The 16,678-nt window shown below is 44.7% G+C and overlaps 1 protein-coding gene across 1 annotated transcript; it reads left to right on the top strand.

Moving 5' to 3' along the window:
* Positions 1-1,833: 1,833 nt before the first annotated feature.
* Positions 1,834-16,630, top strand: JPT1 (Jupiter microtubule associated homolog 1). The gene is made up of 5 exons (XM_050921071.1): positions 1,834-1,981; positions 6,086-6,228; positions 6,731-6,828; positions 9,536-9,560; positions 15,668-16,630. Exons 1-5 carry the CDS (start codon positions 1,926-1,928, stop codon positions 15,814-15,816), a joined length of 471 nt encoding a protein of 156 aa, XP_050777028.1. The 5' UTR covers positions 1,834-1,925; the 3' UTR covers positions 15,817-16,630.
* Positions 16,631-16,678: the final 48 nt, after the last annotated feature.

A 16,678-nucleotide genomic window follows, 5' to 3' on the forward strand; every position in this document is an offset into this window, starting at 1 on the left:
CGGAGGGGTAAAGTGATAGGGCTTGTTGGATTGTGAAGGAACTGAGCCTAGAAAGAGCTGCAGGACATTACGTAAGACTTTGAGATAGGCCAGGTTGGACAGTATTAGTTTTGTACATGAACTAATATGTGACTTGGATGGAGGGTTGAGTCACAGAAGGCTGGCCTGATGACTGTGGCAGCTGATGGGGGGGGGGCACTGAGAGCAGAGGAAATTGGGGGGCGGGGGGGAAACGCAGACACACTTGACCAGAAAGGGTGCTTGCAAGAGGTGGATGCCACACCACTACAGACAGATTAATCTCTGCTGTAACTAAGTCACCAAAGTCAGTGTATTCAGACCAGAGATGCATACTGTTTGTTTTGTGTTTTGTTTTTTTTTTATTTTAGGAAGAATAAGGGACAGTGATAAGGAGGCCATGTAGTTGAGTGGGGCACATGATTTTGGGGTGAGAAGCAGAGAAGCAAGGGGGACTGGAAATTTGGCTTCTGATCTCCATTCTGTGTTACTGTGACCTTTGTCAAGTCATTTAGCCTCTGTGTCCCCATTTCCCCATCTATAAAACTGGGCTAATACTCCTAATCTCCACCCTAAGGGTGTTGGGAGGTTTAATCAGTTAATATTTACGAAGTGTTTTAAATGTTTGGATGGAAAGTGTGTTAGAAATGCTATATATTGAGATTAGACAGATACAAAGTTCTAACCTATGTAACTATAGCAGGCTATTTACCCAGGATGGAGCACTAACTAGCCAGTTAGGATTTGCATTTTCCAAATAACATATTACCAGGTGCAAGATCATTCCAGGATATCCATTCACCCTTGGTACTTTGGGATGTCATGAGAGAATAAACACATGACAGATATTAGTCATGTTTCTTAATGCACTGCTAGAAAGTGCTCAGATACTATGGTGATGAGCATGGTGTAAGAACAGGATAGAACAGAATCTGGTTTGATGCAGTGCCAATGTATTGCAACAGAATGAGATTCTGAAATAGCAGCATTTCACTGCATTATCATGTGGCTATTTTAACACAAAATCACTCTTATGTTACATGTTGAAGTCTTGTTGTAGGTCTATTTGTATTAATGTTTGAGGTTGCACTATGATTATCCTGGAGTGATCAGGTTTTGAGGTGGTGCTATCTTGTTGTACCTAATCATAAGAGTTTGAGGTGGTACCGTTGCATTGCAGCAGGACATTTTGAGGCAGTGGGTGTCATTGTTTTGTTATAGCATGATGACAGTCTTAGGTGGGCATGATGGTATAATTGTTTAGCAGTGGTGGACATTGCGTCACAGGAAGATGACCTTTGGAGGCCATGACATGGCATGAGATCATGATGTGGTGACCTTCTGAGACAGCAGCAGCCCCATGAAAGCAGTTTTGAGGCATTTGGTGGTGATTGGGTTAAAGATTAAATTTGTGCCCCACACCTCCCACCGTAGTGCAGCTAGGCCAGGCCCAGTCACTCCCTGTGTGGGGATCCCACTGTTCCAACTTTGCCCCCTCATAAGGGAAAAGCTGTGGAGAGAGATCGGATATTTGTCTGGCCTTTGTAGTTGAGCCAATCAGAACCGAGTAAAGTGAGTGACAGCCAGTCTTTCCATTCAGCAACAAAGGGGCACCGACACCAAAGGCAGACGTATTTCTCAACCAATCCCGTTTAGGAGCAGGAAAGAGGGCGGCCTTTTACTACTCAGAATAGAGTCTGAGGCGGGACAAAGCACAGAGTGGCGGCTCTTTGCCCAACGGCGGATGGGCTCGGGTTTGAACCGTCCAATGAGATGGAGGGAGGGGGGCGCCTCTTTTTGCGGGTATAAAACCGGCTGCTGGGGCAGGGGGCGGTGGCGGCTGCAGTTGTCACCAGCAGCGGGGAGTGGAATTCATCTCGGTGGCCTCTGGCTCGTCTCTCCCCGCCATGACCACCACGACCACCTACAAGGGCGTGGACCCCAGCGGCAGGAATAGCTCAAGGTTGGTGATGGGGGGGGGCGGTGCGGGTCCGGGGGGGTCGGTGCGCCCGGGATTCGGGGGTCGGTGCGGGTCCGGGGGGGTCGGTGCGCCCGGGATTCGGGGGTCGGTGCGGGGGCGGGGAGTCAGTGGGCCCGGGATTCGGGGGTCGGGGCGGGTCCGGGGAGGGGGGCGGTGGGCCCGGGATCCGGGGAGGGGGTCGGGGCGGGTCCGGGGAGGGGGGCGGTGGGCCCGGGATCCGGGGAGGGGGGCGGGGCGGGTCCGGGGAGGGGGGCGGTGGGCCCGGGATCCGGGGAGGGGGGCGGGGCGGGTCCGGGGAGGGGGGCGGTGGGCCCGGGATCCGGGGAGGGGGTCGGGGCGGGTCCGGGGAGGGGGGCGGTGGGCCCGGGATCCGGGGAGGGGGGCGGTGGGCCCGGGATCCGGGGAGGGGGGCGGTGGGCCCGGGGTCCGGGGAGGGGGTCGGGGCGGGTCCGGGGAGGGGGGCGGTGGGCCCGGGATCCGGGGAGGGGGTCGGGGCGGGTCCGGGGAGGGGGGCGGTGGGCCCGGGATTCGGGGGGGGTCGGGGCGGGTCCGGGATTCGGGGGGGGGGGGGGCGGGACAGGTCTGACTGCCCTTTGGGACCGTTTGCCCGGGAAGAGCTGTGGCCGGGCCGTCAGAATGAGCCAGCGGTGGTGGGGCCGGGCGCTGAGGGATCCTCCTCCCTGGGGTTACGGTGAGAGTCTCCCTCTCCCGAAAGATGGGGGGGTATCCGGGGTTCAGGGGGAGGCAAGACGCTTTAAAGCCCCGTCCCTGGGGTGGGGGGCTCCCGTCCAGCCGTGCGGTGCTTTGACTGCTCTCCCGGGGCTGGCTGGCGGCGGCGATGCGGCCGCACCCCGCCGGCATGTGCTACCCGTGGGATTCGCTTTTTCTCGCTGCGAAGCCCTGACGCAGTTGCCTGGGGATGAGCAGCAGCAGGGCTGGGATCGCGGCAGACCCGCCCCGGGCGGCTGTGGCTGCTCTCCGAACAAAGGAAGGAAGCTGGCTTGCCAGCCACGCAGCCGGATTCGCCTCTCAGTCCCTTCCCAAAACCCCGGCACCGTCCTCCCTGCAATCCCTTGTGCCGCTTGGCTTCTCTATTAGTATCTTGTTCCTTACTCTAGCTGAGCTGCCCCGGGAGGGTTTCCCATACTGGGTGGGGCTGGAGCAGGCTCTATTGTCTCTGTCTGTAGCCTCTCTACCTGTTAACCTTAGCAGGAAGCAGTGGTTCACTTGTAACTCATCACGCATTCGTCTAAGAGGCTCCTCCTGTTCAGAGACAATTGCTGTAACTTTATGGAAGCTTTGATCCTGCCAGGGTTTAAGGTGTCTATATTGTTAAGCTCATTGTGCACCGTTATTTCAAATGGATTACAGGCAGCTAGATCTCAAAAAGCATGCTCCAGTGCTAGGGGAAAGTGAAGGCGCTACTTCACTGAACATCTATCTCCGCTGATCAAAACCTGCAGTGTTGCATTGGCTATTCTTGGAGGGGGGGTTCCCACATAGGAAGCCATTTTGAGGGTGCAGGAAACAAGGGCTGTGAGACTGCTGTAGAAAAGGGGTAGAAAAAGAGATGAGAAAACAACTTAATGCATAGCATTTAAGAATTCTCTCAAACTAAACTGAACTCATGTATTTCAATCCTGTTGTGTAAGACTAGGCAGTGTATAAATCATGCTCTTCTGGGCAGGGTGGAACTGAGGCAGATGTATTTTGGCAAGCCATTGTTTTAAACATGCAAAACTTTCCTGTTGAGGATTTGGGAACTGAAAGGTCTCTCTCTGTTGCAAGAGCATGTTCTTAATGGGGGTGAGATTTTCTCAGCGTGCAACACATTTCATTGGATTTCATGCAAAGAGCTGTGCCTTTCTGAAAGTGTGGCTGTCAGCTGTTGCAAGGCAAATGCAAAATCCTAGAGTTGGGTGATGACTAAAAAGCTTTTCAGTTCACCCTTAGCTGGGTGACTGACTAGAATATCAGATCTTATGTTGAAGCTACACTTAGCAGTTTGCTTGGCTACCCTTTTGTATTTCTACTTGATTCACCAGGATGTCTTAAGTCTGTCTGACATCAGTCTGCCGAAGAAATGATTGTCACTGCCCTGTCAAGTAGGGGGAGATGTGGGTTGTGGTTGCAAGCCCTTGTTTGAACATCCTGCTGTAAGAACTAATAAATGTGGCCTGATGGCTTGGAAGACAGTTTTTTCACATGTGAACACTTTCCCTAGAAGCATAATTTCTGTCGATTAAATAGATGATTTTTAATGGACTATCTGAACAGTTCTACTGAACTACATACCTCAGAAAAGGGGAGTAGGAAATCATAAAGGTGTATGTGGATTCTTAAAAGCTGTTACTTTTAATCTACTCGGTAGTCTGGATTCCCCTACTGTATGTTCAGTTTGTAGGGGAGAATAGGATTCTGTACAGAATCCCCACCATACGCTAAGGAGCAGTGCAATTAAGTATTCCCCTCTAAAGATTTCTTACAAATAAGTTTTAAAAACTCAGTTCAGTTCTAGGATATTTAAACAAATGAATTCACACCTATATAGTTGTTGTTGTGTTGCTTGCTATTATGCTGCATTTGAGGTTAGCAGGGTAAAGAAGTGATTGATGTCTTGTGTTCTGCCTTTAGTATAGTAAGCTTAAAGTCTGGAAAGATGAGAATTAATTCCTGGCAGTGGTCATCCATATGAGTCAGGCTCACTATGCCAGCTCTGCTGTATTTGTGTTTGAATTTTTGCATAGTGAGACTCTACAGATCTTTCTACTATGAAGTGTGTGTTAAGGATCAATAGTTTGGGAAACTGCACTAAAAAGGATTGGGATGCTGTCCACTTCGCTATTATAGAATCATAGGACTGTCTCATTTTTCATAACTTGAATCTGAACTTTATATGAAAGCAACTTCATTTGATAATCTGAATTGACAACTTTGTCAGTATTTTGAACTTTGGCTGAGCCTGTTCATGTTTCTCATCTAGCCTCATAAGTGGTGGTAATCTGAGATTTCTTTGTTTTTTCTCAGCTGTTACATTTGAGCTAAAGGGATGCTATGCTGAAGAAAACAAGCTTTGAATTCCTTCAGCCATAAGTGTTGAGCTTTCTTGCTTTCACTTCTTGACTTTCAGGAGGAGGTACCAAACAGGCTTCTTCATGAGACTTCCTGATCAAGATCTCACTGCTAGATTTATGCTTTTTTTGGAGCTCTATAGACATGCCAGGACTTTTTTGCTCTGCAGCTAAACTCTGCCCCTTCATAATCCCTGCTCAATACAGATGGTACTCAAGCAATTTTTACTTCAAAGCGTTTTGGCTCATCTCTTAATTCAGGAACTTGCTGCATGTTTGGGTTTTAAAAATATTGGAACAGTTCCAAATAGAAGAGTCTGGAATCTAGACATGATCAGTGGTACAAATAGTACAGTGGTTCATGAGCCAAATGTTGGTCTTCGCCACATTGCTCATTTCAAGATTAATCTTGAAAGGGTGTTCTAATGAATTTGGCTGTTTAGTAGTTGAAAGATTGGACTCTGTGATAAATAGAAGGCTTTTTTGGCTCTGAGTTTGAAAAGTGTAGCCTCTTTCATTGATCCCGGGACACAAGGATAAATGGAACTGTCTGTTCTTTTTTTTTTTTTCCTTGTTTGGCTGTCTTTAATATTTAGTGTTGTGAATTGTACAGTCTCTCTACAGTCCTCCGATTAGCTGCCAAAAATATGAATGTCAGTGACAGAACAAATGTCTTTGTACTGTCCTGAAGTATGTTGTAGGTCCAGGAGTGAATTACAAGTGTAACCCATTCTTGGTGCCCATCTAGTGCTTGGCTTCTGAGTGCCAACAAGTACAGTGCTGGTCAGTGTTATTTATGAATTGATTGTGAAATCTGATTGCCTTATGAGTAGCTTCAGAACACTATATGAAACTGGGCCGAATGTAACCCATTGTTAACCCATGTGATTCTATTATATTACAGTTCCCAGAGACATCAATCCCTTTGCTTACCCAACTACCTTTTGTATAATACTTCATTAACACTGGTGGTAAAATTCTTGAAATAGATTATGTGACAATCTTATTTCTCCAGGGTACTGCGCCCTCCAGGTGGAGGTTCCAATTTCAACTTGAGCTTTGATTTGCCAAAAGAGCAGCCCGTGCGAAGGAACAAAATGGCATCCAATATTTTTGGTCTTCCTGAAGAGAATCCAATTTCTAGGGCTGGCTCAACAGGTAAAGCTTCCCTCTGGTTTCAGTGTCTCTTCTAGTGTCTAGCGACTATTCTAATTTTGTAGTGCTTTATGGAAAAGGCTGAGAGTGACCCCTTGAAATGTGGAGCAGAATCATTAGCATCCTGTAGTGGATGCAGCTGATGACTTCATAGTACAGAGGAAAAAGATGGTTTAATAGTTAAGGCACTGGACTGGGATTTGAGCAGTGGGGACTAATTTCCCATCTCTGCCACACATTTTCTGTGTGACCTTGGACCTTAGTTTCTCTCTGTAAATCAGAAACAGTAGTACTTCTCCCTCAGTGCTGAGACTGTGTGAGAATAGATTCACTAATGTTTGTGAGCCATTTTAATATGGCAGTGAAAAGCCTAGATGCCTAGGATGAAATCTTGGCCTGCTAGGATTTTGCTGGTTCATCAGAAATAAAGCTTTGGATAACACTGCCAGTCTGCTTTCTTGTAGGCTGACTTTACATTCTAACTAAGACAAACTTCTGCTTTCAGGGGTCATGCCCAAAGGTGTCAGAGAAGATTCTGAACCATCTGGACCACAAAGAATAAACGCTTCTGATGCAAACTGTGGGGACTTTGTAGATCCAAAGGTCAGTGACTATCAAAATCTTTTGCTGTGTTTGTGGCTGCTTAACCACTGCTAGTAAGATTGTATGGTAGGAAAAGAGCCTAAAGGCAGGTAGGTGGCTTTATTGTGGCCTCTTACTTTCTACTTGGAGAAAGTGTGAAATCTCCCTGGACTTCTAACATGCTGTGGGCAATCAAACTAAACACTGAGTTATACATTTTTAAAGTGGATGTTCAGTAAAATTTTCTGGCTTGTCCCATTGCAAAAATCTGGTAATGGTGAGGAAATCCTGTGCCTTAGCCACAAGTTCAATATCATTACCAGCATTTGCTTGTAAAGTTCAAGCTGCTGTGTGTGTGTGGTGTGTGTGTGTGTGTGTGTGTGTGTGTGTGTGTGTGTGTGTGTGTGTATTGGGGATGCCAGCTGCCGTGCTGGAGTGTAAAACAAGTAGCCTGGATGCTTGTGTAATGAGTTCCCTGGCTGTCATCTACAGGGGGCAGCAGATGCATTAGCCTCTGTACGTGGTCTAGCTTCTTGGGGGGAGACAAAGAACCATGCTATTAACACAGGTTTTTGCTTGGTATGTGGCTCCAAATCCTGGAGAAATAAGATAAGAGTAGTAGCTTCTCTGCACATAGCAAAATTGGGGAGGCTAAAGCAGACTTCACATCTGTGATTAAATTCTAAAAACTAGTCCTCTCCCAAGCTAAAATTCAGCAATTTTCAAGAAAAGATAAACTGGGCAAGGTATAGCCCCCAGGTGTGATGATAGGACAACAGATAAGTGTCTGGAGACCTACTGTTATTGTGACTCATATTTAAATGGCATCTAAGTCACAAAGACAGATTAAAGTTGACTTTTTTTGATCCACAACAAGTCTTGAGTGTAGGAAATGTCTTGTTTGCTAAATTGGAACATAGCGGCTGGTGGTTGCAGCAGAAAACCAAAGTAAGCTGTTTGGTCTAATTCTATTAACTGTTTAATTGTATTACATATTCTGTAGCCTGCAGAGGTTGACTTTGTGAACGTAATTCCTATCCCACAGAATGCTTCAGTTGCACAGTAGCTGTATCTGCAAACGGTTTAAACTAGTATAGTGTAGTCCAGTCAAGAATTTAAGAGGTACATATACATGTTTCAGCCTGCCTCATGTAATTCTATTGACGTCAATGGAGCTGTGTCAGCTTACACCTGAGCAACAGGGGCACAATTCTGTTAAGATTCATTAGCTCACTGTTAAAGGGCTGATCTGCATCAGGGAAATGACCTAGTACTGTATCGATTGCCAGCACCAGTTTTGTTTTTGGCCCCAACCTGGTGTTAAACTATCTATCTGCTTAAGTAAGGAAATTTTTCAATGCTGTTACAGAAAATGTAATTGGAACTGAGTGGAAGGTGAGCCACCTTTGAGAGAGCCAGTGTCAGGGGGGTCTGTGTGTGTGTGAGCTTCCTAGAGCAGAAGAGGGACAAACTGAAAATAATTACTTACAATATATTAAAATGTAGCTCATGTAAAGTTATCAAAGTGAACGCTTTCTAATGAAAGATGCTGGATAAATAGTATTGGATTAGTGCTCTAGTCATTTGGTTCTTGCACGTATGGGCACAAGACAAGTTCTCCATGTCATTGTAATTCTGGCCTCTAGAGTTAGAGTAGCATTTATGCCAGAGGTGAGCAAACTACAGCCCATGGGCCACATCTGGCCCCGGGGACCATCCTGCCCAGCCCTTGAGCTCCTGGCCGAGGAGACTAACCCCCAGCCCCTCCCCTGCAGCCATGCCACCGCACGGGCAGCGGTCTGGGTGATGGGGCTGCGCACTCCCGTCTCTGGCTCTGGCCAGGCGGCGCAGCTGCCAGACATACTGCTCTGAGCAGCATGGTGAGGGGATGGGGAGTGGGGGGGTTGGGGTAGGGGGTCCCAGGGGGCACTCAGGGGACAGAGCAGGGGGCGGTTGGATGGGGTGGAGGTTCGAGGGGGGGTGGTCAGGGGACAGGAAGGGGGGGGGTTGGATAAGTGTAGGAGTCCCAGGGGGCCTGTCAAGGGTGTGGATAGGGGTTGGGGCAGTCAGGGAGCGGGATGGGGTTGGATAGGGGGTGGGATCCCGGGGGGGTGGCAGTTGGGGGACAAGGAGTAGGGGGGGTTGGGAGCGGTTCTAAGGGGGGCAGTTGGAGGTGGGAAGTGGGGAGGGGTTAGATGGGGGCAGCGGGACGCCAGGCTGTTTGGGGAGGCACAGCCTTTCCTACCTGACCCTCCATACAGTTTTACAACCCCGATGTGGCCCTCGGGCCAAAAAATTTGCCCACCCCTGGTCTATGCCCATTCAGTTCTTACCACTGTGCTCTTATAAATGGACATATCTGTGTTTTTAAATATAGACATGTCTGATTTGTTTGTCTGATCAGCTGGCAAAATGTCATTGTAGAAATTTGGTTGAATATACCACCTCCATAGGTGTGACTCTCAATGTTTCTTCTGATCAGCAGAATACATGCATTATGCACAGTGCCACCTTGACATCTGATCTGGAAAATCCAGAATCCCAAGATTGCTTCCTGTTTCTGCATTCCCACAACTCAGAGGGCTCTTCTAGGCATAGAGAAGCATGCTAGATTAGCTTTGTTTATCAGTCATTGCTACGTGGGGCCTGGCATTCAGTGCTGCACACTGTATCTAATATTGAAAATGCATTGCAAAGGACAGGAAATAATGTGTGTTCTCTCTTCTAGGATGTGGAAAGCAGTGAAACTTTTGGTGAGTAACTCTCCCTTTCTGGTGTCTAACCTGTAAGAAGTCTTTCAGGAACAAATGAAGTTCTGGTGTATTTGAGGTATTGGAAGGAGATATTGAATATAATCCAGCCTGTGGTTCTCTTAGATCCTTCAAAAGGGTGGTGACTTTAATATTTCCAATATTTGGTTAGATTTAGATGGAGTCTAATTGTAGAATGCCTCTGTTTTTGTTTTTAACTCAGTGAATTTGGGGTCACAGCCTGTTCCTTTGCCAACAGTACAGTTAGTGCCAAGAAGTCTGCAGTTGGGACTAACGGATTAACTTGAAACCCATGTTACAAGGGAAATGGAGCTGGGGGAGGGACAATCCCTAGATGTATTAACTGCTGCCCTGTACCATTTTAATTTTAATACCTGCATTTTATTTAACCTAAATCAAATAAATCTTAATGTGTGACTATGGGAGTTATGAATTTTTCTAAGAATCATTATTAGCACCCTTAATTACACCTCTACCTCACTATAACGCTGTCCTTGGGAGCCAAAAAATCTTACTGTGTTATAGGTGAAACCGTGTTATATCGAACTTGCTTTGATCTACCAGTGCGCACCCCTCCCCGCGCAAGCACTGCTTTACCGCATTACATCTGAATTTGTTATATCGGGTCGCATTATATTGAGGTAGAGGTGTATCGGGGATGCCACAATGGATCATTACTACTAGGATTTTAAAAGCCATGTAGATGAAGCTTTGTAAGTGACTTTAGTTTCTGAACGTTTTGCTGACACTTCAAAGATACTGAGTTCAGACACCATGTAAATATTAAGTTGTGGGTTGAGTTTTGTTTAGAGTAAATTCAAAATAAAGTGAGATGAAAAGTGACTAAGTCTTGCTGATCTTTGTAGCTATTTATCCATTTACAGGCAAAAAATGGTCTTTTAGCTGTTGTGCCAAGTGCCCAATAAATGGATAGACTTTGTCTCAGAGTGAAGGTAATTGCCAGTGTGTCCCAAGTCGGCGGCAATCACAAGAAGCAAAATCCATCTGGTCAATAGTCATTGACTATCTGCAAAATGTGGCACTTGCAACTCTGATCCAGAATGAATAAACAGTTCCTAACACTCCTGGTCAGACAGGATTTGCACACTTGAAATTGAACATGTTAAAGAGTCACACTTGAACATGAGTCAGTTACCTGCTTCCAGAAGGGACTTCCAGAGCACTCATAAGGTTCATATTTTCGTCAAAGCCGAGCTTTCTTCACTAAGCCAAATGGATATTCAATAACAATAGGGATTTGTATGTGATTCCTTAAGGCAATGGTGTCTACCCTGTGCCCGTTAAGGCTCTTAATTGTGGCCCTTGAGGAGAGTGACTGTTAAGTGGAACTGGTATTTGATTATAAATGAAAGTGCTATTAATATTCATGTAATCTTTTGACAAGCCTCTTGGAAACCCTAGGTTTGCTCTTGTTTCATGTGTATTCATGACATTTTTAAGCTGATTCCAAACTCATTAAGCTAATGGTTTTTCTCTTGGTCTAGCACTCAACTTTATTGGACTATCATCTGAATAGCCTTGCTATTCATGCACTGAGGGTATGCTTCATCCTGAGAAGCTGATGTACAGTGCCTTTTCTCCATCTGGAGGTCACTGAAAGCCTTGTGGTCTGTCATTAGGGGCACTGGCAGCTTGAATCTGTCTTAGTTCCTCAGTGACCAAGTAGATCTAGCTAAAACCTCTTCAGGATTGGGCAAACCTAATGGTACTCAAGTCAGAAATAATTTGCCTTTCCTTGTAGGACAAAATGTTTACCATCAAATTAAATAATACTTGTAATAAGTGTTCTCTATAACCCGACAAGTTTTTTTTTCTGTATTTTGAATTTTGTGTATTGGATGGCACTTGGTAATTTTCACAGTTCTACCAGTATAGATAGTTTCCATTTCCATGTGGTCCTTTCACACCAACAGATTTCTTTAAAAATAGAAATGATTGCTGGAAAACAACAAATTGGCAGGGAGACACAAGGACAAGTATAGTCATAAAGTGATTCTTAACTCCTCTTTTATTTGCTGAGCAGGAGTTTATTAGCAAAAGAATCCATGTAAATATGGAAAACATTCATACCTTCAGTCACAAATAGTCTTTTCCTCCAGGGTCTAGGTGAAGTGTGATGCCTTTCCCACCTTCTTAAATTTACACTAGAAATAGCCCATTTCCTGATTAGAACAACTATTCATTTCTTTTGACCCCAGTACTTCCCTCAGTGCTACTTTCCACACCTGTAAGCTTTAGCTTCAGGATGAAGATCAGCAAAGCTGTTAACAGTTACATTTCCTGAAAGAACTTCCCCTTAAAGGTTTTAGGAGAAAAACCTTTCCTCCTTCTTAAGTAGCAGCTATGGGCTGGGCTTGACATTTGGTAGCCAAACAGCAAGTGTTGGTGTGGAAAGAGTATCTAATGCCCCTGACTCAACTATGCAGCTTTCCTTAATGTTTTCCTGTGAGCTATTACTAATGTGGCTTAATTAGCATTGCAGTGCTGGGCTCTGAGACCAGGATTAGGAATTATTGAGGCAAGAGCATGAGTTTCAATGCTTTAGGAATGAACTTTCACTCTATTTTGCCAACACCATTACTAGCAGCAAATTTGACTGGTACAAAATATTAATGTTGTAGCTCTGCTTATAACTGAAACTCCAGGACTACTAGAATAGTTGCTTCCAACTGCACTGGATAGTCAGTCAATCTATTTCTCACTTCTTGGTTCGCTGCTTGTAGATGGCCACGTCAGTGAAGTAAATGGCCATTTAAGCAGCAAGTGAACTGGAGCTGGTTTTCCTGACACAACATTACTGGAAAGTGTTTTGGTTTAATAAATTGTTGTCTTCAGCTTATTCTGACCAGCCGCAAGCAAACCACTTAGACTTAAACCTAATGTAATTGACATGAGTTGTAGAGATTCTTCCACTCTCTCTCCAAAGCAAGAGCAGAAATGCTAGGAAGGCACCTCCTGAGTGAAAAATCCCTTGTGAACTCTGGCAAATCACTCCATTTCTCCTCTTCATCCCCGCCCCCTTAATCTGCGGTGGATACCCCCAGGCAAATAGAGTATGGTCAGAACTGCACAGCACTGTCACTGAACTATCTCACAATCTCTTGATATTCCTATCATGTGAAATGTTACATCAGTCATGTAGGTGAATGTTCCATGTCGCTCACATTTCCACTCTTGTTCTGATATTTATTGTATAATCTCTTTGGTTTCTGAATGGTTCACAGAGGAGGGAGTTTTAGACACATCTGAAGGGGAAAGCTTTCTGCATTTAAAGTTCACCATCTCAGTTTGGGGTGGTGCTACAGGGTAAGTGTCTTCTCAAAGGATACTCTCTAAAATGGATCATATTCAAATCTAGTCCATCCCCATCCCAGAACAATTCTGTTCACTCTTCTGAATTAAGACAAGCTGCTTTATGATGAACAATGTTGCTTTGAGTGCTTAGTAAATCTTAAGTTTTTGCTTACAATGAGTAGACCCTGGTTTTACATTGTGTGCATGTGATCATCTTCAGGATAAAATCTCATTGGGTCCTCAAGGAAAAACATGTTTTCAGAAGGGTATAATCTGTCTGCATTATGGCTCCCAGAACTGGGTTCATAGGATTCATTTACTGGTCACTTAGTTCTCAGTATGAATCAGCAGTCTGTGCCATAATATTTCTCAGTTCTGCTGAGTAGGCTGGCAGGTTGGTGTGCATGAGTTAAGGATGGTGTCAGCCTGAGGCTTCCATAGAATTTTGAAGTCTGCTGCCTGGTTTAAATGAGTCTCTGAGCCAATGGCTCTGGTAGTAAATCATTATATTCTTGATTGTCTCCACTTTAACATCCAGATTTGCTCTTTCAAATAAATTTGTCTTTTAAGTATTTTAACTAGGGCTATTTTCTGGCAATGTCAGGACGAAACTGTCAGTGTCTACTTCGACCAGTTTGGAGCCATGGCTTATCAGTGACCTGGAGAGCTGCTGGAACTCACTTCCAGCTGATACATCAGTGTAAACCACTTATCCACAAGCAGTGGCTCCAGCTGCCATAGGGGTGTTGATGAGGCTGTATGTAAGAGATGATCAAGACTGGAAAAGCTTGAGAACACCATTGCAATAAACAGCACTTGACTTACCTGTACATACTATTGTATGTAGTGCATTGGTCTGAAACAGTGGCTTTTCTGTTTCAAGCTTCTGTTGCTTCAAAGGAATATGGATATAACCTGTAATTCTGCAGAATCCTGTAAAGTGTAGGATCCATTTATCCAGTCAATTTCTAATCCTGCCTAGTTACTGCAGATTTTACTATATAAGAGAAACTTAATCTCTTTGCTGGATCATTGGGACTTTGTATGTATTTCTGATGCATCAACATAAGAATTAATTCTCTTCCCTTGGTCTCACATAGGTGAAGTTTGTTTCAAGATGTTTAAAATGACCTGCTCAAAGCTGTGTTCTTGATTAAAGTTTGCAGATCAAATACCTTTTCATTTAGTCTACAGACTTGAATAATAAACTTTGTCCAGCAGGAATCTTTCATCAAAACAAGACTTGATTGACTTGCCAAAAGGAATAGGGTGTGGTATGTTTGCTACCACTGCTTATTGCCACTGAACCTTGATCTATTCTGTTCAGTTACAGCAAAGCCCACAATCCTCTTCCTACTTCCAAAAATTCTGAAATAAACAAGTAATCAAGACTAGACGTCTGAATAGCTGAGAATTGGGGAGGGGTGCATTTTCTGTTAGCTTTTTCTTGAACTTTACAGCACACACAGGTTGGATTTTGAGCAAACATGACATCCTTCCCCTGAAATTCCAATAAATTTTCCCACAAATAGCAGATTAACTACCTGGATTGTCCTAAGAAAGCAGAGGGTCTGCTGTTCTGGGACAACTCTATGGAAGCTGTCACAAGCTGCAGCAGAAGCTAATCTAGGTGCCTCCCTCCTTGCACAAGATTCACATAATTAAGGGTATGGCTACATTTGGAATTTCAAAGCGCTGCCCCGGCAGCGCTGCGAAGTGTGAGTGTAGTCAGAGCGGCAGCGCTGGGAGAGAGCTCTCCCAGCGCTGCATGTAAACCACATCCCTTACGGGTGCTCCCAGTGCTGCTGCCCTGATTACACTGATGCTTTACAGCGCTGTATCTTGCAGCGCTATAGGGGGTGTTTTTTCACACCCCAGTTGTAGTGCTGTAAAGTGTGAGTGTAGCCAAGGCCTAAGTCTTTTCCCAGAAATGTCAATGGCTATGAATGAGACAAGCTGGATAACTGACTGTAATTAATAGAAAACTCAATAGAGTTGAATCCCTAGCAAGCAAAATTTTAATGAATGTACTACATGTGCAGTTCCTGCATGTGTGGGCATGTTCTTGTTTAGGGTCTTTTAACAGCATTAGAACTAGATGAAATGGTGCACTCTTTAAGAGATGTAAGCTTCAAGCAGGCCCACACACTTTAATGTGAATCTATTGAAGGCTTGCAGACAAACTGTAAACAAAGACCACAGAGGTTTGGGAAGAGATTAGGCATTTTATCTCACTCAGCCTAGATTCTGTGCCTCCAGTTTGTGTATTATGCTGTGAATGTAGCATTTAAAACTGTTAAATGCAGAACTCCTATTCAGACCTGCATTGTAGTGGCTTAGTATTCAACACATGCTGAGACTCTTCACTAGGAGCCATTAACAGGTTTGATGATCCATAACATGCATGACCACAGGGGTTGAGTTGGTGCTGGGATTCACTGAACTAAACTGTAAACCCCATATCTGATGGAATCCACTTCAAGCCAGGGGTGCTGCACCTATGCATGATCATACTAATTATAGTTACTCTTTGCCATGAATTGCTGGCAAGTGCAGTTTTGATGGCAATTGAAGTAAATTGGTCCCTAAATGACTATAGCCAAGTGTAAGATGTGATAGTCCCTTGAGGAAACATATGTTACTCACCAAAAAGTTAATGCTGTCTTGCCAGCAGATATTGAAGCAGAACTTGGGGGAGAGGGGACTACCTGAGAGAGCCGGAGATTTCCCTTACTACTTTTTCATATCAAACACCCTAAAATCTTTTCTTCTAGAAAACATTGAGGCTGATGTAGAAGCTGCTCCATGCCAGAGTGAAGAAAAAACCCTGCCTGCTGCACCTGTTCCTAGCCCAGTAGCACCAGTACCTGCACCATCCAGGAGAAATCCACCTGGTGGAAAGTCCAGCCTAGTCCTCGGTTAAACCTATTCCTTTCTGACTGTTTTGAACTCGTGTCTGTTTATTTTCCCCCCATGCTTGTGAACTGCACAACTTGAGCCTGACTGTACATCTCGAATTTCTTTCATTAAAAAGAAGCACTTTATGTACTGCCATTTTTTTTTTAAAACAAGTTTTTTCCATTTCTGTGTGGTCTCCCCTGGATCTACTGGAAATGACAGTGTTTTCTAGTAGTAAACATGAGGGAAAGTGTTGAGGGATGGTGATGTATTTCAGAGGAGACTAGATTGGTTCTAAGTGTGCTTAGAGGGTTTTTGTATGGAGATTTTTAGAACCTCTTATATAGTCAGCTTTACAAGAGTTTAGAATTCTAGTTGACCAGGCCAGCAAACAATCAATGAGAGCAGTCCCCTTCATCGCACACAACTGTTGGTTATCCAAAACTTAATTGACTTCCATGTGGTAAATGTCTCAGAACAGTACAGAAGTGTGATCTAGTGTATGCCATGCTGCCTTTAACAAGGAGTATCTTAGAGTTGGACCATTATGAAATGGGGCATGTGACATATTTAGGGCTGAGACTCCTGTCCTAATATTGGGGAGGGATTTGGGTGTACAGCCGAACCTTAAGCTGGTGAAGGTGGAATGAGGTGTGGATCATACAAGAGTAGTTGTTCAAGCAAAAATTACAAGGGCATTTTATTATAAATGACTCAATGCTGTGCATGATCATGCTGGTGCTTGACCATGAGGTGAAAATCTCATCCTTTTAAAATGTGTGTTGTAACTTCACAAAGCTGGACTGTTGCTTAAAAGTAAATAATATAAAAGTTTTGAAGCAGTGTTTCCTGTGTGGGTTTTATTTCAATATTCTCATTTGTATCTT

The sequence above is a fragment of the Gopherus flavomarginatus genome, chromosome 12 (genome assembly GCF_025201925.1).
Source record: "Gopherus flavomarginatus isolate rGopFla2 chromosome 12, rGopFla2.mat.asm, whole genome shotgun sequence".
Lineage (NCBI taxonomy): Eukaryota > Metazoa > Chordata > Testudines > Testudinidae > Gopherus > Gopherus flavomarginatus.

Excerpts from the sequence above, each read along its gene's own strand:
- JPT1 (XM_050921071.1), top strand. The coding sequence starts at position 1,926 with ATGACCACCACGACCACCTACAAGGGCGTGGACCCCAGCGGCAGGAAT. Across the intron at positions 1,982-6,085 it reads AGCGGCAGGAATAGCTCAAG|GGTACTGCGCCCTCCAGGTG; the intron begins GTTGGTGATGGG and ends TTATTTCTCCAG. Across the intron at positions 6,229-6,730 it reads TTCTAGGGCTGGCTCAACAG|GGGTCATGCCCAAAGGTGTC; the intron begins GTAAAGCTTCCC and ends TTCTGCTTTCAG.